We start from the raw sequence: 23,093 nt of genomic DNA on the forward strand, positions 1-23,093 counted from the left end.
TAATGTCTCATCTGTTTTCTGCCTTCTGGAGGGCAATTTTTGAATCTCGCATACGGGATTTTGTCACTAAAATACCGGTTGAAAACGGTGACTTGCTTATTATTTTCAGTGACAATTTTCTGAATTCGAACGCGTGAGACTCAGAAATCGGCGCGCTGCTCTTTGTTTTATAATTTTAACGAGAAATATATGATAAAGTGCCATGAAATATGTTAGTGTGTTTATTCTTCTTACTCCTGTTAATAAGTTGGTCCATGACAATAAAAGTTGGCCAATCTTTATTTATGTAAGTGATACCTATGCTACATATGATTTGCAGGTATTGCTATGCTGGTCTTCGGAAAAAGATTAAATTGGAAGTTCCACAGTTACCAGATTTGGGTGAATCATCAAAGGTATGCTATTTTTAAACTGTCGTATTCTTTATCTGAATAAAACTTATGAGACTACGTATTCTACTAAGGGGCGTATGATTTAATGTAGTTGATATTGCAAGTCGAGTGTTTGCTTCAACCTTTAATTTTTTTAAATAAATCTGTTTCAGGGGTTGCGTGATACATCGAGAGACACTGAGCGTACTGTGCTTGATTGGGCAGAAAATAAATTAGGTAAGAATTATACATACATTTCAAGGTTTGTTTATGTTCATCCTATACCGGGTGTCCCTAAAACCAACGCCATATTAAGCGAAATTGAAAAAACGTCTTCAAAATGTGTTATAATACTTATAATATTCTATCTATTTTGAACATCTCCTCCGTTTAATACGTCCACCGTCCCATGTCCATGTCTAATGAATGTATAAGGTCTCGGCAATCCTCTATTACAATTACTTACTTCTGTTATAAAATGTATAAGTGTCACATGTTGTACCAGGACGATCAACGTATTAGTATGTTCTATTGCTGCTTGTATGTACGTGTATTGGCTACGTGCACGTGAGTTTTGATGACTGTGACAATTTTTGACAACCCATTTTTAGTGTCGATTTTGACCACCGCAAGCACTGCGATCGCTTTGCTTTACCCCCTCCATGCCCGAAGCCAATAAGATGTTATGTTTGTTGCTCGCACAGGTATAAAGTTGTCGAGCATGCTGGAGCTATCACGGCACGTGGCGTCGGCGGGAGCGCCGCGTGCGCCCGCGCCCAGCCACACTCCACCACCTCTCGCCCCGCACGGTAAGTCACTACCAAAGACATATGTAATTCCGTATAAGTCTAAGAAAAAAACGTATACGTAAACGCATACCTCAAAACTATACAGAAAAAGGTACGGTGACCTAGATGGCGATACACCTTTGGGGGACTCGGCTAGATGTCGCTAATATTAATATTTGACATTTTAACACATATTAAGGTGGCTCGCTTAGGTTACCCGAAGCTCAGGCTGCGTTAGATGGCGTTAATCTTCAAATTACCAGTCTTATTTTTTTTGTGGAGTCGTACAGGCATTTATATACTTTCAATTATGCTTCGCGAACATTTAATATTAAAATTGACGTATTACAACAAACATTCAACTTCTCATTGTAACGTTAATCCCCTTAATGTAGATAAATTTACTATTTTACACTATTTCTAAGTACTACTCACACATACAAACAGTGTTTTTGTATTCCTTCTAGTCGATAATTTCACGCGGCGACAGCTTGTTTAAATAGCCTTGCGGTAAATACGTGCCATCGCATGATTTGCATGGAAGTACTGGGTTCGAATCCAGGACTTTTTCTTTTTTTTTTTAATACTACGTCGGTGGCAAATAAGCATACGGTCCGCCTAATGGAAAGCGGTCACCGTAACCTATGGACGCCTGCAACTCAAAGAGTGTCGCATGCGCGTTGCCGCCCCATTAGAAACTTGTACACTCCCCTTTGCTGCGTGTGCACAGCAAAAAGGAGTGTACAAGTTCAAAGGAGGGTTTGGGTTGCCGACGACTCAAAGGACAATAGACGGAACAAATTAGTTCCGTAAGTCCTCCCGTCGTCAGAACCCCACACCCTCGTTGAGCTCTGGCAGCCTTACTCACCGGCAGGAACACAACACTATGAGACACTATTTTTTGTTTTATTATTATACATAAATGTATATGTACTCGTACAGTAGTTACTGAGCGTTTTCCACAAAAAAGATTGAAAACCTATTCTCTTACATGGTAATAATTTTTGGGTTCGTCGAACTCAGAATTTCTAACATAATTATCCTAATCTGATATTTTTAAAAATTCCAAAAAAGTATAGATAAATTTTAGTTTCTAAACTACGATTCGAATGATTTTTTTTTCTAATTGTTTATTTTCGATGGAGCAAGGGTATTCAAATCGCTTTTGAAATCTTAAATTAGTAAATGAAAATGCAATAGTTAACTGAGTAACGTAATGCTTTAAAAACTCAAGTGGACTTTTTATATCTAAAGAGTAATTTCGATAAAATATTATATTTAGCGAGGGTATTAAAAGTTGTGTTTTATATCTCAACTTAATAAATAGAAAATCAAAATGACAATAAAAATATCAATAGGTTCTCTAAGATAAAATTGATACCTTCGGCTCTCCATTCTTGCTCGGTCAATAAAAAATACGAAATTTATATCCAAAAAATACAAAAAGTTAATAGAATCCTGGGAATCGAACGCACCTTCACGGCGTGACAGACGACTGTACACCAACGACGCCATTACATAACACGCTGTTCCAGACGAAATTGGGCTATACATGTATAATTAATTAAATATAAATAATAATGTCAAATCCATACTAATATTACAAATGGGAAAGGGTGTGTGACTGTGTGTCTGTTTGTTTGTCCGTCTTTCACGGCAAAACCGGAGCGACGAATTGACGTGATTATTTAAGGGGATTTAGTTGAAGGGATGGAGAGTGACATAGGCTACTTTTTGTCTCTTTCTTACGTGAGCGAAGCCGCGGTCAAAAGCTAGTTTATTATAAATGGGAAAAGCTGGTTACTCTATAATCTGAAGTGGAAGAATTCGTTGTTTCACCAAAGATAATGTGTGTTTGTTTGTTTGTCCGTCTTTCACGGCCAAACGGAGCGACGGATTGACATGTTTTTTAAGTGGAGATAGTTGAAGGGATGGAGAGTGACATATGCTACTTTTGTCTCTTTCTAACGCAAGCGAAGCCGCGGGCAAAAGCTAGTACAGCACGGGTAGCATGGTCGCGCGATAGACGATAAAATATCAGGCCGTCCCTGTCGCACTATTAGTAAGTGCGATTATAGGGACGGCCAGATGTTTTATCATTTATCGCGCGACCATAATTGCCTGCCTGGACCAGATTATATTGATGATAATTATTATTTGTAACCATTTAGTTAATATTGTCTTCAGTTACCGCGATAGTTACTCATGAAATAAAAACTATGAAAACGGATTAAATCGCGTATAATGAGTTTAAAATTCATCCCGATGTTTCAAACACTTTACAGCGTTCGTGGTCAACGGGTGACTGAGGAAAAATTACAATGTGCAAAAGCTACCCATATTCTTGTATATAACCATTTAGTTGTTGAAGAAAAACATTCACACAACAATAACATAGGTCAACCAGCTCAGTAAATGCAATACTTTACTAATACTATGCCCACACTATGACCTATGTATAATGTATTATACCAGACGTGTAATATTTTATTTTATCAACAAAGGCATAATAAAGGATTGTATTGTATTTTTGTATGAAAATAAAAAATAGGAAAGCAATATAGTAATACATCATTATTTTTAAAATCGGGACTTAATCGCGTATAACTACATATTAAACTGACTTCCAGAGTCCCGATTTTAAAAATAATGATGTGTAATAATCGTGAAAGTTTAAATCAATATAGTAATAGTCAAATATTCCATTAAAAAATAAAAAATACTTAATAAATCCATAAAAGTTCAAATGATTAAAAAAAACTTCGGATTCGAACCCACGATCTTCTGCATCATAGTCAGTCGTTTGACCGAGACGCCATTTCGATTTACATTAGCAGTGTCGAAATACACGATATGTATCTTTGTTGACAAAATGCGTCATTATTTCTGAGTCTGCTTGAGTTAAGGTGGCTCGCTTTCCATACAAAAAACATCTACCATTTATTTAGTCACCGCACACTACAACTAAATAAAAATATGCGCATACATCTACTATACATTATCCGTCGTCGCGGTAGTGAATGAAATACATTGTTTCATACAGAAATCATGGACAAATCCATGTGAATTTTTTATTAATTTTACGTAAATGTGCGTGCCAAATTTTGTGTACAGACACAGAGCCGTCATATTTCGCGCATTTTTAATTGACATTGTCATCAGTGACACTTGGCTCTTGACAAGTAATTATTAAAGATATTGGTTTAGTTAACTCAAGCAGACTCAGAAATAATGACGCATTTTGTCAATAAAGATACATATCGTATATTTCGGCACTGCTAATGTAAATCGAAATGGCGTCTTGGTCAAATGCACCGATTATGAAGCAGGTGATTCTGAGTTCCATCCCGCAGTTTTTTTTAATCATTTGAACTTGTTTTGGATTTTTTTTATATATTTTTTAAATGGAATATTTGACTATTACTATATTGCTTTCCTATTTTTTATTTTCATACAAAAATACAATACAATCCTTTATTATGCCTTTGTTGATAAAATAAAATATTACACGTCTGGTATAATACATTATACATAGGTCAAAGTGTGGGCATAGTATTAGTAATGTATTGCATTTACTGAGCTGGTTGACCTATGTTATTGTTGTGTGAATGTTTTTCTTCAACAACTAAATGGTTATATACAAGAATATGGGAAGCTTTTGCACATTGTAATTTTTCCTCAGTCACCCGTTGACCACGAACGCTGTAAAAGTGTTCGAAACATCGGAATGAATTTTAAACTCATTATACGCGATTTAATCCGTTTTCATAGTTTTTATTTCATGAGTAACTATCGCGGTAACTGAAGACAATATTAACTAAATGGTTACAAATAATAATTATCATCAAATTATCATCAATATAATCTGGTCCAGGCAGGCAATTATGGTCACGCGATAAATGATAAAACATCTGGCCGTCCCTATAATCGCACTTACTAATAGTGCGACAGGGACGGCCTGATATTTTATCGTCTATCGCGCGACCATGCTTCCCGTGCTGTACTAGCTTTAGCCCGCGGCTTCGCTTGCGTTAGAAAGAGACAAAAGTAGCATATGTCACTCTCCATCCCTTCAACTATCTCCACTTAAAAAACATGTCAATCCGTCGCTCCGTTTGGCCGTGAAAGACGGACAAACAAACAAACACACATTATCTTTGGTGAAACAACGAATTCTTCCACTTCAGATTATAGAGTAACCAGCTTTTCCCATTTATAATAAACTAGCTTTTGACCGCGGCTTCGCTCGCGTAAGAAAGAGACAAAAAGTAGCCTATGTCACTCTCCATCCCTTCAACTAAATCCCCTTAAATAATCACGTCAATTCGTCGCTCCGGTTTTGCCGTGAAAGACGGATAAACAAACAGACACACACCCTTTCCCATTTGTAATATTAGTATGGATTTGACATTATTATTTATATTTAAATAATTATATATGTATAGCCCAATTTCGTCGGTAACAGCGTGTTATGTAATGGCGTCGTTGGGGAACAATCGTCTGTCACGCCGTGAAGGTGCGTTCGATTCCCAGGATTCTATAAACTTTTTGTATTTTTTTGGATATAAATTTCGTTTTTTTTATTGACCGAGCAAGAATGATGATGATGATGAAAGATTTTATCTTAGAGAACATATTGATTTTTTTATTGTCATTTTGATTTTCTATTTATTAAGTTGAGATATAAAACACAACTTTTAATACCCTCGCTAAATATAATATTTTATCGAAATCACTCCTTAGATAAAAAAAGTCCACTTGAGTTTTTAAAGCATTACGTTACTCAGTTAACTATTGCATTTTCATTTACTAATTTAAGATTTCAAAAGCGATTTGAATACCCTTGCTCCATCCAAAATAAACAATTAGAAAAAAAAAAACCATTCGGATCGTAGTTTAGAAACTAAAATTTATCTATACTTTTTGGAATTTTTTAAAATATCAGATTAGGATAATTATGTTAGAAATTCTGAGTTCGACGAACCCAAAAATTATTACCATGTAAGATAATAGGTTTTTAATCTTTTTTGTGGAAAACGCTCAGTAACTACTGTACGAGTACATATACATTTATGTATAACTAGCTTTTACCCGCGGCTTCGCCCGCGTAATAAAAGTATTGAAACGTTTACAAAAAATAAGATTTTCATTTGGATCCGTAGATTTCTTTGTAGGTACATTTGTCCGCGATTATTTCGATTAAGGTAAAGCGGTTAAGCGGATTAAGGTAAGGTAAAGGGCATTGTAACTGATCTATTTGCTGTACGGTCAGCCAAGAAAGTGGTTTCCCACTTTTCGACTCTATTGATCGAAAAGTGGTAAACCACTTTTTTGGCTGACCGTACCTTACACATATTACTATTGTTTTAAAAGAAATTCTTGCAATGATTGTAGAATTGTTACACAGCGACCACAGCGTAGGTAGTAGGTACGAATATGTATGTATTTTACCTATATAAATATTTATACTGGGGAATCTTCATACAACCCACATAGCCAATATCTCGACGCTATGGTCGGTAGGGTAAAAAGTACTTCCTTGCATTATCGCTTACAATTTTTTCCATTTTGCTTATACTTATTGCAAACGTAAACATATAAAAGGCAAGCAAACAACGATCTTCTTACAGCACATTGAATGTAATAGTTATTACGGATGCAGGATACTCGCCGATGCCTACTTACTAATCCCTTCCCACTGAGCCACCTGCATTTTACACTGCCTAGATATCGATTGCCGACCGATTATTCCGACCCCAATCCCTATTCTTATCCCCGTCCCTATCTCTATCCTTGTCCCCGTCCCCGTCCCCGTCCCGTCCCGTCACTGTCCCCGTCCCTCCCCTATCCCCGTCCCCGTCCCCTATTCCTATCCCTATCCCTATTCCTATCCCTATCCCTATCCCTATCCCTATCCCTATCCCTATCCCTATCCCTATCCCTATCCCTATCCCTATCCCTATCCCTATCCCTATCCCTATCCCTATCCCTATCCCTATCCCTAACCCTAACCCTAACCCTATCCCGTTCCCCTCCCCGTCCCCGTCCCCGTCCCCGTCCCCGTCCCTGTCCCTGTCCTTGCCCCTGTCAAATTATCATGCTAGGAGGTGAACTTTGAAAAATCCTTTCTTAGTGCTCCTCTAAGGAACTTCCGTGTCAATTTGAAATCTCTTGAACCAGAAGTAAAGATGAAAACTAAAGCTATACTTATGGCTATTTTGGATATTTTAACCCCATTTCACAACAACAGGGGAGAAAATCTCTTTTCCACGTCATTAGATTTTAAAATCGTTGTATTTATCGTGATCAGCGACCCGATAAACCATAAAAACTATACCCATATTGATTTTTTGACTTTATCACCCCCTTTTCACCATTTTAGGGGTTAAATTTTCAAAAAACCTGAAACACGTATTCAGTCATATGTCATAAGGAATCTTCCTGTGAAGTTTCGAATAAAATAGGCAAACTAATCTTGTTTCCCCATACAAACTTTGAACCCCCATTTGACCCCCTTAGGAGGTGAATTTTGAAAATTCCTTTCTTAGTGCTCCTCTACCCTATATAAGGAACCTACGTGCCAAATTTGAAATCTCTAGGACCAGCGGTTTCGGCTGTGCGTTGATATGTCAGTCAGTCAGTCAGTCAGCTTCTTCTTTTATATATTTAGATAATAAAACAAAAAATAGTGTCACATAGTGTTGTGTTCCTGCCGGTGAGTAAGGCTGCCAGAGCTCAACGAGGGTGCGGGGTGCTGACGACGGGAGGACTTATTAGTTCCGTCTATTGTCCTTTGAGTCGTCGGCAACCCAAACCCTCCTTTGAACTTGTACACTCCTTTTTGCTGTGCATACGCAGCAAAGGGGAGTGTACAAGTTTCTAATGGGGCGGCAACGCGCATACGACACTCTTCGAGTTGCAGGCGTCCATAGGTTACGATGACCGCTTTCCATCGGACCGTATGCTTGTTTGCCACCGACGTAGTATTAAAAAAAAAAAAGAGAAAAAGTCCTGGATTCGAACCCAGTACTTTCATGCAAATCATGCGATGGCACGTATTTACCGCAAGGCTATTTAAACAAGCTGTCGCCGCGTGAAATTATCGACTAGAAGGAATACAAAAACACTGTTTGTATGTGTGAGTGGTACTTAAAAATAGTGTAAAATAGTAAATTTATTTACATTAAGGGGATTAACGTTACAATGAGAAGTTGAATGTTTGTTGTAATACGTCAATTTTAATATTAAATGTTCGCGAAGCATAATTGAAAGTATATAAATGCCTGTACGACTCCACAAAAAAAATAAGACTGGTAATTTGCAGATTAACGCCATCTAACGCAGCCTGAGCTTAGGGTAACCTAGGCGAGCCACCTTAACTAAACCAATATCTTTAAATAATTACTTGTCAAGAGCCAAATGTCACTGATGACAATGTCAACTAATAATGCGCGAAATATGACGGCTCTGTGTCTGTACACAAAATTTGGCACGCACATTTACGTAAAATTAATAAAAAATTCACAAGGATTTGTCCATGATTTCTGTATGAAACAATGTATTTCATTCACTACCGCGACGACGGATAATGTATAGTAGATGTATGCGCATATTTTTATTTAGTTGTAGTGTGCGGTGACTAAATAAATGGTAGATGTTTTTTGTATGGAAAGCGAACCACCTTAAGCTAAGAATATGGGCCAAATTGTCAAAACTGAGGTTCAAAAGTTTTAAGCCTCTATCGAGAGATGGCTGTCTATGCACTGTGATTAGTGATTACACATTTTACTTTGACAGTAACTCTCTTTAATACTCGATCCTCTTTGGTCACTACTCACTAACAGCAGTCCTATTGTCCCAGAGCTGTAAGAAACTCTTCTTGACACATGACAGTGTCCACAAAACGTAAACTCGCGCAACCTAATGAAATTTTAAATAAAATCCTGTAATAATATTTAATAAAATCAAGTACTTAAAAACAATATTTCGCTTACTTTAAACATAATCTAACACATGTTACATTTTTGCGGATCTTCGTTAGTGAGCATTTTACGATATTAATTTATCACGCAGGATTTACTTATTATGTCATTTATCATTCATTTTTAGGGTTCCGTACCAAAAAGGCACAAAAGGAACCCTTATGGCGCCGCTCTGCCCGTCTGTCTGTCTGTCACATTATTAAATATCTCGAGAACTACTTATGCTATCGCTTTGAAATTTTGAATACTTATTAACATTATTAACCTCTACAGATTGAAAGTATTTTTTTTTTATTGCAGACAATGGCCAAAATGAAAGGGGGGCAAACTGAAAATTTCAAGTAACTAGGTCAAGTGGGGTATCGTTAGAAAGAGCTCAAACTGTACATATCAAAACTATTTTTTATAATTTTTTGGTTGTGGAAAAAAGTGTTTTTTGAAGGAAAATGTAAAAAAAAAACCATTTCCTCCCTTATAAATTTATAAAATTTTCACCAAACATGGCTATTATAATGAATATTACAGGAAAAATAAAATCGTACACGTATCTTGAAAACTTTTTCTTAATTTATAAAAAACCTTTCAGATTTACATTTTCAATTTCAACACCCTTGCGCGTCTTTATTGTACCTGTAATTTTTTAACAAAATAACAATGAAATTACCTGCTTTCAAATAGAGGCAAAATGGTTAAAATCTGTTCACGCAATAAACAATTATTCCATAAAAATCATCTGTAGCAAATAAAATAAAATAAATAATTTTGTGCCACTTGAAAGAAACAATTTATTTCACAAATTACTTTATATTATACAAAGAAGATCCTCGAAAATTGGAGAAACCGTGAAATCAAATTTACCATCTCAGAAATCAAAAGTTATAATAATAATAATAATAATAACTAGGCGTAGGGATGTGACGACCCCATCGCCCATTGGTTTTACCAGTGCAATCAGTCAACGCAGGGCAGCTTGTGGCGAGCTGTTGGGGAACAGCGACCCCACGTACCCGAGTGCTCCTGGGGAGTTCTGTTACCCGTAAGGCGGGTGGGTGGGACAGTACTCGCTACCTCTGGCTTGCCTTGGCTGGCCGTCCAGAGTGGAGTCGTTAGGGCTACATGCCCGAGGGGTGGAAGTGAAAATTTGCATAAGACGCGAGTTGGTGCAGTGGCTTCACAGCCACTGGGCAGAAAGCGGTGTACACCTCTCGACACCCTTGAGTTCTCACACCGGTGTTGCCCTTGAGCCATCTTGGATGTCGCTTTTTGTGGGGGCCCATCTTGTGGGGACGAGTCACCGTCTGCCGGAAATAAAATTGGATACCGTTTTATTAGGCAGGCGTCCGGTTTTTTATCCATAGCCCAGTATTTAGTCCATCACTTTCATCAAAATAGACAAGTTCATTTTAGATTCCATTAACTCCCAAATAGTCCTTACACCCTGGCGGGTGTTGCCTCTGCGTGTGTCCCATGATACGGGCAAGGGCAACATCCGCTCGGTGTACCCCTTACATTTCATTAAAGTGTCAAAAGGGCCTCTACGTGTTGGCTTCGGCCCCGCGCACGCCTCCCAAAGGTCCGGAATACCATTGTTCCGTGATGGGAAAGACATACAAATAATAATAATAATCATTTATTAAATGGATTTATGTTATGAAATGGAATCAAATCAGATTTTAGATCCGTAGGAATCAAAATTTTTAAACTATATCAGTCAAGATTATAAAGATCGCCTACCTACCCTGTTCCCTACTGGTACCAGTAAGTTAACATTTCAGGTGTAAGGCAGCGTACGATGACAGAAAAGAACAGAAATTTTACATGAAACTAATTTAGGTGAGGTTACAAAGACATTTAAACACTCATAATGTCCTAAACAGAAGACAGTTTGGATATCAGATAGGTGTAGGTACTGGAGAGGCTATAGGTACCCTGGTGCAGGACGTAGTAGCAGGTCTGAATGACCGGTTGAAAGTGGCTGGCATTTTTCTAGATCTCAGCTCCGCTTTCGATACTGTAGACCATGAAATAATGCTAAAGAAACTTGAGTACTACGGGGTTAGAGGAAAAGTTCTTGAAATATTTGACTCATATTTAAATAATAGAAAGCAGTACATTGAACTCAGGACAATTGATGGGGACATTGAGAAAGTGGTCAAGTCTAACACAACTACTATAAGACGAGGAGTTCCACAAGGCTCGATATTGGCCCATTGTTTTTTGTCATATTCATGAACGATATGATAGAATATATAATTAATTCACAACCCTACATAAATTTGGTTGTTTTTGCAGATGACACTAATGCCATAATCACTGCTGAAGATATGACACAGTTAAATGAAAGGGGGAACGCTGCAGTTTTAGCTTTTAATGAATGGTTTGCAATAAATAATCTAAGACTAAATAGTAATAAAACTAATGTCTTACTATTTTCGGCGACGACAAAAAAATCGGATACTTTGAAAATAAGTTTAAACGGCAACAAAATTACGCAGGCTGATGTGGTTAAGTTTTTGGGCGTCTACGTTGATACACAACTTAACTGGAGGTACGAAATGCAGGCACTGAGCAGTTCCATTAGTTCGTCTTGTTACGCCTTACGCTGTCTCCGGGATACGATAGATAAGACGCAACTTAAAACGGTTTACCACGCCCTTGTTGAAGCAAAGCTTCGTTACAGCATCAAATTATGGGGTAATAGCTATAATTATAATACAAACGCTGCCTTCATACTCCAAAAACGGGCAATTAGAACGATTGTTCGCATACCACAGGCAGCATCTTGCAGAACGCATTTTATTGAACTAAAAATCCTTACCGCACCGTGTCTCTACATTCTCGTAGTTTTAACGGACTTTGTGAAGCAGCTACACAAGTATGAGAGCCCGGCCGAGAGAGAGAACAGGCTGTGTACTAGGCGGAAAGACATAAAGAGTTCTGTAGTCCCGAGGCTAAACGTCATGAAGCATTCAACGAGCTACCAAGCCGTTTACCTCTACAATAAACTACCTACCGATTTTAAAACAATTACCAACAGTAAAGTTTTCAATGCAAGACTCAAGAATTATCTTTTAAAAAAGTCGTACTATTGTATAAACGACTTCATAGCCGACAGCTGTTAATAATAGATTATAGTTGTAAGTAAACACTAGTTCGCTAATTAATTAATTATCTATTGAATTGAATTTTTGACTGTGTAATGAGTATATACAAGACTGTAGTTTTCTAATAAGATACCAAATTGACGATATTAATTATTCCTTTTTAATTACTAATTTTTATTTCTTTTTTACTCTACAATTATTTCGAATATCGACTGACATGTTACAATTACTGATTAAATTATATATAAGTATGGTACCTTGATGTTTAATAGTATCATCAGCTTGGTATTACTAATTAAGCTTTAATTACAAATTTAAACATATATTATAATTATGTACTAGTATTAGTTCTAATCTTAAGCTAATGTTCAACACAATTTTTTTGTTATGAATAAATGAAATGAAATGAAATGAAATTTAAAAAAAAAACACTCGTTTTAAAAAAAGGCGTCGATAGTAGACAGGCACAAATAAAAAGATAAGGTTACTTCCGCACTTCCGCAGGCCAGTGACAGCGGCGGTGCATGCAACTTCTTTACTTTAATGTAGTAAGGAGTCAGCCAGCAAAATTGGCCCGTGCTCTCTTTGGACTGATGGCGCGGCTCCGGTGCTTGGCCAGGACCACAGTCGTCTTTATACTTAATTCCCGAAGGGAAAAACTGAAGACAAGGAAAATTTCCAATGTATACTTTTGATTTTGAATGAAAGAAAAATGTAATTTAGTTAACAAAGAAAACTAATATTCATAGGTAATAGCTTACCCGCGATAAAAAGCGGTTTCTCCGAACAATATTCGTAGAATTCTCCTTTTCACACTCACTTAAAATAACAATACAACAACCAAAATGCAAAACCATGGAAATGATTTTCTGTTTTTTTGACATCTCTCTGTGACACCTTTTATTTTATTTTCTTCATTTCCTCTCTGTCAACTTAAATAGTCATTGAAGTCGGAAGCATTAAAAAAAAAGTTTCTTACCAAGCATTATGCTGCACATCTTCCATACTAGCTCCCGCGCATTAGTTTACTCAATTTTCCGATAGATGTCGCTGTACGTTGAACGCTCATTTCCTACATCGCGTTTTTCCTGATATAATGAGGTCGGTTCAGGAGCGTCCTTGCGACATGTCGTAAGTCGTAAACTATTGAAGTCGAATAGTCTTGATTTTATTTGAACGTTGTCTAACAATAAAATTGTATATTAAAATATTACTTGTTATTGGTGAAATTGAGTCTTGAGGGATTTAGTCAAATCTGTAGAGTTCTATGAATAACATTTTGATGATTCAACTATTGAAAGTTTGTACGGAACCCTCGGTGAGCGAGAGTCCGACTCGCACTTGACCGGTTTTATTATTTTTAGGGTTCCGTAGTCAACTAGGAACCCTTATAGTTTCGCCATGTCTGTCCGTCCGTCCGTCCGCGGATAATCTCAGTAACCGTAAGCACTAGAAAGCTGAAATTTGGTACCAATATGTATATCAATCACGCCAACAAAGTGCAAAAATAAAAAACCGGCCAAGAGCGAGTCGGACTCGCCCACCGAGGGTTCCGTACAAACTTTCAATGGTAAAAATAATCATTACTCATACTCATATTCATTTATTTGTAACGCCATTTTACACGTCAAGATTTGATTTAAAAAAATAATATTCATACAACAATAATACTTAGAGAATAATTAGACAGAAGATTGAAATTACAAAAAGTTAGGCAATATTCACATAAAAAATGCACAAAAATATTTTTCTAATTAGGTAATAAAAAAATTGTCATAAGTGTAGAACGGGTGCTCGACCAGCCAAATTTTTAAGCGATACTTAAAGTTCGACACACTAGGCGCTTCAACCACATATTGCGGCAATTTATTTTTCCCCTCACTAGCTCGGAAACACGTGTTTTGTCCTTCAATACCAGCGGGTAAAAACGCATTTTATCCACTAGTGGATAAAGTAATTAGACCTTGAATATAGTCATTTTTTATGCTTTAAAATTAATAAAAGTGAGTGAATCTAGTGATGACGATGATTTACCACCTGTGGAACTACTGGAAGCAGTGATAAACACGCTTTTTGCGTTGTACTTTCCTCGCTATAGTGAGGGGAAAAGTTTTGTGTTACACTCGGGTGCAAATGTATTTTACTTCTCGTGTGTTAAAAAACTCGCAAGTTCAGGAGTCTATTCTCGAACCACTCGCTTCGCTCGTGGTTCAACTATAGAATCCTTTCACTTACTCGTTTTTCAATTCCACACTCGCCGTTAAAATACAACTTTGCACCCTTGTATAACAAATAACTAATAGACGGCAGGGTCCATCACATGTGTTAATTTGTTGGATTTCGCCAATTTACGGTCGATACCTACTATAACTTTCCGGCATTTCGAGTGTTGTACTTGGAACACATGTTGTTCGTTTTGTCACAGAATATATAATAGTACAAGTACAGAAGGCTCACTCCTTTGATGTTCACAAAATGCCGCTATTCTAAATTCTTACCTACATTAACAAACGGACCGCACGCGAGCAGCCAACATTGAATTTTATTGCGCCGCGCGAAGGTCGTCGCCAATGAATGGGCCACGAACTCGCGGCCGCTGACATGTACACTGACATAACTCTAATACTAAATTGAATATACTCTAAGGCCGTTTTCACATTATCCGATCCGATATCGGATATCGAACCGACATCCTACATCCGATAAACGCTTCCGATAATGTCGGATGTAGGTCCGATAAAACGCATTGTTCCAAATCAATGAAGTATGATTTTGTATCAAAAAATATTAAAAAAATAATTTATATTTAATAATTATAAGCACTATATTCCAAATATTATATTGTAAAATTAAAATAACGAACATAAAAAATATTCAGTGTCAGGCAAAATAAATAATTTTACATTCAACTATATAAATAATAAGACTATAAGACATACGAAGATTTGTTCTTAGGAACCATGTCACCGATTTTGATAAAAAGAAAAACTGCATTCATACAATTAAAAAAAAAAGTGTACCCAGCTGGGGAATCGAACCCGGTTGTTTTGAAAAAATAAACTTACACTATTTCTATTCAGATATCGTTTGTACACAACATACAATGTCTACATACATAATGTCTAAAATGAATAAAATGCATTTTATTCATTTTAGACATTATGTTTCTTAGAGATATTTACTGCTTAAGACCTACACAAAGATCTCGTTAAGATCTCGTCTCGTCAAGATATCGTTTGTACACAACATACAATGTCTACATACATAATGTCTAAAATGAATAAAATGCATTTTATTCATTTTAGACATTATGTTTCTTAGAGATATTTACTGCTTAAGACCTACACAAACGATATCTGAATAGAAATAGTGTAAGTTTATTTTTTCAAAACAACCGGGTTCGATTCCCCAGCTGGGTACACTTTTTTTTTTTATTGTATGAATGCAGTTTTTCTTTTTATCAAAATCGGTGACATGGTTCCTAAGAACAAATCTTCGTATGTCTTATAGTTTGACTTTCCCATACTGACCGATTTGAATGGACCACCCTGTATATATTCAATATTATATATTGTAAATAATATTGCTATACTTGTCAGTAGTTGTCATGCTTTCTAAATTTATTTTTCTCACTGCACCCACATTCGCGAATTTCTGTTTGGCCCTATGGTTGACTGGTAGAGAATGCCTTAAGGCATTAAGTCCGCCATTTGTACTTTTTTCCAATTGTGCAATAAAGTTTAAATAAATAAATAAATATATCTACTAAAAGATGAAAAAACTAGTATCCGCAATTCGGACCGATGCATTACAACCTTTTTTTTTTCAATGGAAATTGTCAACTAATTTGAATTTCGATCAATTAACAGCTGTTTAATAGACGCCATTTTTGTCACGCACACTACTACATACGTATACCTACATTATATACGCACACAAACAAATATTATCGGCCGACAACTGGCGGGGGTCCGGCATGCCAAAAATAGTCGGAAGCGTCCTGCCGATATCGGCAGTTCGATGGTGCCTCGGACAAAAACTGTTGTAGGAGAGTGCCATCGGCATTAAATCCGCAATTTTTGCGTTTTATATCGTTTTTTAGTAATAATGATCTATTAAATACATAAATGAAGACCTGGAAGCGCATAAATCTTACATTTTACGTCCTTCCTACATCCGATATCGGATCGGATAATGTGAAAACGGCCTAAGGTAGAACAGAGTCTAACTGGGGAAGTATACCTCCGCTTTACAAAAGACCGCAGTCAAGTAGCACTAGACCTTACTCATTGTTGTGTTCCTGCCAGTGAGTAAGGCAGCCAGAGCTCAACGAGGGTGCGGTATGCTGACAACGGAAGTAATTAGGACAATAGATTGTCCTTTGAGTCGTCGGCACCCAGGCCCCTTCTAAGTACAGATTTGTACAAGTGTCGAGTCGGCAACGCACATGTGCCACTCCTTGAGTGGCAGGCGTCCATAGGTTACAGTGACCGCTTTCCATCAGGCGGACCGTATGCCTGTTTGCCACCTACGTGGTACAAAAAAAACTCTCGACGAATTCACCTTAAACATTAAAAACTAAATCAAAATCGATTGATTCGTTCGGGAGCTTCATAGCCACAGACATACAGACATGTCAAGCGTCAAACCTATTATTATTATAACACTCCGTCGTTTTTGCGTTGGTGGTTAAAAACAAGAAACCTCCTTCAAAACTATAATAAAACACAACTTTCTAAGAAAATTGGTCAAGTGCGAGTCGGATTTCGACATTTCCATACAAAAAGGTCATGAGCGCCTGACGACATGTAATGGCAACGTAGGTACACTAAATTTCGTACTATAAAGATTTTGCGTATATTTTGGAAACTATAAGAGATAGAGCAAATAGACTTCAGATTTTGGTTGTCGGTGGCACAATTTTTTTGTTTTCGTATATATTATACACCTTTTTTTGGACCTATGTGGGCAATATTATGGTCAGTGAAGTTCTAAACGGTCTTAAGCGCCTCCTTTTTAGTAGGAACTTAAGTCATTTTGGAAAATGATTTTTTTTTAACAATTTCTAAAGCAAAACGAAACAGAAATTGATTTCTTTATACCTGTCCAACGCGCTTACACAATTTTAAGTCGTTTAGTAACTACTTGCAGCGGCAGTGAGTGAAATTCGTAATCTGAGTTTTTTTCTCTTAAGTCCGACTTACGCTTGACTGTAGATTTCTAATAGGTTTTCCTGTAATCTACAGGTAGAGGGCTATCTCGTGTATTTTTTTGAAAATTTTACGCTAAGTAGTTTTTGGAGATAAGGGGGGGGGGGGGGAATGGTAATTTTTTGCTTATTTTCTTAAATTACTTCTAAATTACCAAAATAAAAAATATAAAAAAAATATATTTCAGATGCTGATAAAATGCTCTTTCATTTGATATGTAACACAATATAGTTTTAATAACTTTGATTTTTAATTTTCAATTTTACCCCCCAAAAGTGACCCCTGTGATTAAATTTCATTTAATTAAATTACATGTCCGTCTTTGGGCCACAGGTTTACATACGTGTGCCAAATTTCAAGTAAATCGGTCCAGTAGTTTCGGAGAAATCGGCTGTGACAGAGGGACAGACACGCGAGTGATCCTATAAGGGTTCCGTTTTTCCTCTATGAGGTACGGAACCCTAAAAATGGAAAAAAATGTTTTATTAGGGTACCCCCCCTACATGTAAAGTGGGGGCTGATATTTTTTTTCATTCCAACCCCAACGTGTGATATATTGTTGGATAGGTATTTAAAAATGAATAAGGGTTTACTAAGATCGTTTTTTGATAATATTAATATTTTCGGAAATAATCGCTCCTAAAGGAAAAAAAGTGCGTCCCCCCCCTCTAACTTTTGAACCATATGTTTAAAAAATATGAAAAAAATCACAAAAGTAGAACTTTATAAAGACTTTCTAGGAAAATTGTTTTGAACTTGATAGGTTCAGTAGTTTTTGAGAAAAATACGGAAAACTACGGAACCCTACACTGAGCGTGGCCCGACACGCTCTTGGCCGGTTTTTTAATAATATTAATATTTTCGGAAATAATCGCTCCTAAAGGAAAAAAAGTGCGTCCCCCCCCTCTAACTTTTGAACCATATGTTTAAAAAATATGAAAAAAATCACAAAAGTAGAACTTTATAAAGAATTTCTAGGAAAATTGTGTTGAACTTGATAGGTTCAGTAGTTTTTGAGAAAAATACGGAAAACTACGGAACCCTACACTGAGCGTGGCCCGACACGCTCTTGGCCGGTTTTTTAATCTAGTGCTGTGGCAGAGTCTGTCATTTCGATTCAAGTTGATAGAAATCGTAAAATTGTTTAAGCGCCTCCTTGTACATAGAGCCTAATAGATTCAACCAATTCGAAATTAATCGTTAGATTCACATCAATATATCGCTGCATTCGATGCAAACACTGAGAAAAGCACTATTTGCCCACTCGTCTTTATAGGTAGTTTTTGGGTTTCTGTCAAATGATTTGTTATGTTAAGCATATTAAGAGGCCATTCAACGAAAACGTCGTAATAATGTAAAATTGATAGTTTTAGTCGGCAAAATGCTATACTTTCCGTCATCTAACAGAATTATTAAGTTCAAGATTCGATTAGGACATCTTCTTAACTTACATGTTGTGAGACTGGATTTTTAAAAACTAACTCACTTAATTAATTATGATTTTTTTTCTGGTGCATGTTTAGGAAAACCCGCGAAAAGTGCTGACTTAGTCCGTCTAATTTGTAACATTTGGATAGTTCTGAATGCTTCAAGTGGTAAATTTGTATTATGTATATCCTGTACTACAATCTTCTGAGACTACTTCTTTGTTATAAGGCTTTAGAATAGAGTAAATGAGGATATGATGAATCCAATTTGTTTCAGAAATCACCTCAGAATAAGTGTCAATTTCTTCGAAAACTTACGTGTTTTTGAAGTAGTTTTAATATAAAAATAATCTGCAACGCTTACTTAAACAGATTTTATGCAAAAAATTCTATTAATTGCAATTTAATATTTTTCACGATTTTTTAAAAATGCCTCCTTATTACCGGTTACGCGCGCTTGCGATGTCAGTACCGCGGCAGAGCTTGTGGGGGCAGGACGTATGTCAATCCGCTCCGCACGCGGCTCGACGATCGCGAAGTTATTTTGTCATTGTGTGCGGCACCCGCCGTGTCCAAAACCGCACTTGTGTGCGTGTTTGGCTGTACTGTTGCATGTATACTGCGACCGAAAACTTTGATCCTTGGGTTGACGACTTTGGTAACTAACTAATTAACTTGAGTAATATTTTTAGTAAGTATTATTTATTATTGAATATCATTTTAGGTAGTGACTCGTGTCAACAAAATCTTTGACAATAGATGGTACTCAGGATCTGATGATGAAGTCAGATGGTAGTCATGAGTTCTCATCAACCAGGTCTTGAAACCATTTCGTGTTTGGGCTCGTTTGATTCGCCTCAACAAGATCTTTGACAAGAGGTGATGGTACCCAGGATCTGATGGTGAAGCCGGAAGGTAGTCAAGAGTATTCAACAACCAGGTCTTGAAACTCCTTTATGTTTGGGCTCGTTTGATTCGTCTCAACAAGATCTTTGACAAGAGATGGTACCCAGGATCTGATGATGAAGCTGGAAGGTAGTCAAGAAAATCCATCAACCAGGTCTTGAAACAACTTCGTGTTTGGGCTCGTTTGATTCGTCTCAACAAGATCTTTGACAAGAGATGGTACCCAGGATCTGATGGTGAAGCCGGAAGGTAGTCAAGAGAATTCATCAACCAGGTCTTGAAACAACTTCGTGTTTGGGTCTGTCTGATTCGTCTCAACAAGATCTTTGACAAGAGATGGTAATCACTCTTTTATACTCTGGCGCATCCACTGTCTCAGTGTGTCACCAGTCAATTAAAGCAGGTAGGCGTAGCGTAGAGTTGTATTTCCTTACAAAAAACTAATACATAGATGTGGACCTGCCAGTGCTCCATGCAATTAAAACAACATAATATTTAAAAACCGGCCAAGAGCGTGTCGGGCCATGCTCAGTGTAGGGTTCCGTAGTTTTCCGTATTTTTCTCAAAAACTACAGAACCTATCAAGTTCAAAACAGTTTTCCTAGAAAGTTTATAAAGTTCTACTTTTGTGATTTTTTAAATATTTTTTAAATATATGGTTAAAAAGTTAGAGGGGGGGGGGAACACTTTTTTTTCCTTTAGGAGCGATTATTTCCGAAAATGTTAATATTATCAAAAAAACGATTTCAGTAATTCATTTTTAAATACCTATCCAACAATATATCACACGTTAGGGTTGAAATGAAAAAAAAAATCACTCCCTACTTTACGTGTAGGGGGGGTACCCTAATAAAACATTTTTTCCACTTTTTATTTTTGAACTTTATCGGCGTGACTGATATACATATTGGTACCAAATTTTAGCTCTCTAGTGCTAACGGTCACTGAGATTATCCGCGGACGGATAAGGACGGACGGACAGACTACGAAAACCTAAAAACACAATAACACATTTTAAATATAAAAAAACTACTTAAAATTAAAGAAAACCGATCTTAGTTCCATTATACATATGTACCTAGAAAACATATCATATACAAAATGAAATAAAACTAAGAAAACGGATTATATTCATTATACGCGATATAATCTGATTCCATTAATTTATTTCATGAGTAACTATCGCGGTGACAGAAGACAATATTATATACACAATTTATTATATTATAAAAGTTTTTTAATTTATTTCTTCCAAGGCTACACACGTTTTAATAGAAAAACCGGCCAAGAGCGTGTCGGGCCACGCTCAGTGTAAGGTTCCGTAGTTTTCCGTATTTTTCTCAAAAACTACTGAACCTATCAAGTTCAAATTAATTTTCCTAGAAAGTCTTTGTAAAGTTCTACTTTTGTGATTTTTTTCATATTTTTTAAACATATGGTTCAAAAGTTAGAGGGGGGGGGACGCACTTTTTTTTCCTTTAGGAGCGATTAGTTCCGAAAATAATAATATTATCAAAAAACAATTTTAGTAAACCCTTATTCATTTTTAAATGCCTATCCAACAATATATCACACGTTGGGGTTGGAATGAAAAAAAATATCATCCCCCACTTTACATGTAGGGGGGGTACCCTAATAAAACATTTTTTTTCATTTTTTATTTTTGCACTTTGTTGGCGTGATTGATATACATATTGGTACCAAATTTCAGCTTTCTAGTGCTTACGGTTACTGAGATTATCCGCGGACGGATGGACGGACGGACGGACAGACAGACATGGCGAAACTATAAGGGTTCCTAGTTGACTACGGAACCCTAAAAACTGTGATAAGTTTAATAATTAAACTAAAAGGTCAAGTATTGATGCACGAAATCATGTATGCAAATATGTAATATATATGGTGGTATTTTTACGCATGTATCAATAATGGTTAGTCCGCAACGCTACTGACGGCGTGGCGGTACCGACCATGAATGCTATCCCTTTCGCTCTAGCCGCACGTAAGGTTGGTTCGAAGAGGATCGCAGGCTACAATCGTTATGCTTCAGGTTATAGTGTGCGTCTGCACACAGGCGCACGCCAGCGCCGCCGGCGCCGAAATGCGAGCAAGCAGATTTTTTGAAAACGCTCTTAACAAATATAACAAATCTCCTAACTAATAAATGTCACTTCTTATAAAAACACAAAAATCATATGCCTTTAAGAATTGAGAAGTTCCCTCGATTTCTCCAGGATCCCAATTCCCATCATCAGAAATGGGACCAATCTGTATGCATAATTGCATATATGTATACAATCCAAATCGGTCCAGTAACGACGGAGATATCGTGGAACAAACATAAAAAAAAAATACAGACGAATTGAGAACCTTTTCTTGAGATTTGTGGCGGCGGTTAAAAATATAAACTTTTTCATGTCCTTAAACTATCTTCATAGAAAAATTCAGCTCAGCCAGTTCAGCGACTTAAGTGTGAAGAAGTAACAGTTACTTTCGCGTTTATGATTTTATGTTAGGATTATGAATTCGTGCAATCAACGACGGAACTTTGTATAATCATAACAATTTTGGTATCTGCTTATTGCAAACTTAATTATGAATAGGATTATTGATTTACCAGTCTATGTTTTTTTTTCCAGGACTAGGATCTTCAGAGGATCCAACAAACAGACAATTGATGAAACAGCTGAAACGGAAATTGCAGGTTTGCATACTTTTTTTATTAAACAATGTAAATTTTGCCAAAATACGTTTTTACATAGTCCCTAGTTAAAAAATATAACATGACCCCGCACAAAACTTAATTCTCATTTAACATTCTTTTCATCACACCCGCACTTTAAATGTGCTATTGCACGCAGGCGGAGCGTGAGTTATAGAAAAATCGTTCTTTGAAATTTCTTGTACCGTACTTAACTTTTTTACATCTATTTACATATTTTTTACATTGCGAGTGTGATGAAAAACATTGTGTGTAACTTGGGGAGTATGAATATTACTAACTCGAGTCTTTAAATCGCTCCGGCAAGCCGTCGCGATTTAACTTACTCTCGTTAGTAATATTCAACTTCCTCCCCTTGTTGCACAATGTTCTTATTAATCATCTTTATCTTGAAATCGCTTCTTATTTCTTATACTTGATGGCAAGGTTGAACTTTCTTGCTTTTCTTGTTTCTTCTTCTTCTTTGCATCCTGTTACCCTCTGCTGGGGTGTAGGGCTCGAATCATATTTCTCCATTTACTCCAGTCTTGGACAGTTTGGGTAACCTCCTCCCACTCCATGCCTAGCACCCTGAGCTCCTGCT

At 36.8% G+C, this 23,093-nt stretch overlaps 1 protein-coding gene across 2 annotated transcripts in view; it reads left to right on the forward strand.

Annotated features, from left to right (window-relative positions):
- LOC125240811 overlaps positions 1-23,093 on the forward strand; it is a 41,339-nt gene that overhangs the window by 12,624 nt on the left and 5,622 nt on the right. For both annotated transcript variants that reach the window (XM_048148933.1, XM_048148935.1), the window contains 4 exons: positions 320-395; positions 545-608; positions 1,076-1,180; positions 22,428-22,492. In XM_048148933.1, the coding sequence (XP_048004890.1) occupies positions 320-395; positions 545-608; positions 1,076-1,180; positions 22,428-22,492 (310 nt within the window). The remainder of the gene's footprint in view (positions 1-319; positions 396-544; positions 609-1,075; positions 1,181-22,427; positions 22,493-23,093) is intronic.

The sequence above is a fragment of the Leguminivora glycinivorella genome, chromosome Z (genome assembly GCF_023078275.1).
Source record: "Leguminivora glycinivorella isolate SPB_JAAS2020 chromosome Z, LegGlyc_1.1, whole genome shotgun sequence".
Taxonomy (NCBI): domain Eukaryota; kingdom Metazoa; phylum Arthropoda; class Insecta; order Lepidoptera; family Tortricidae; genus Leguminivora; species Leguminivora glycinivorella.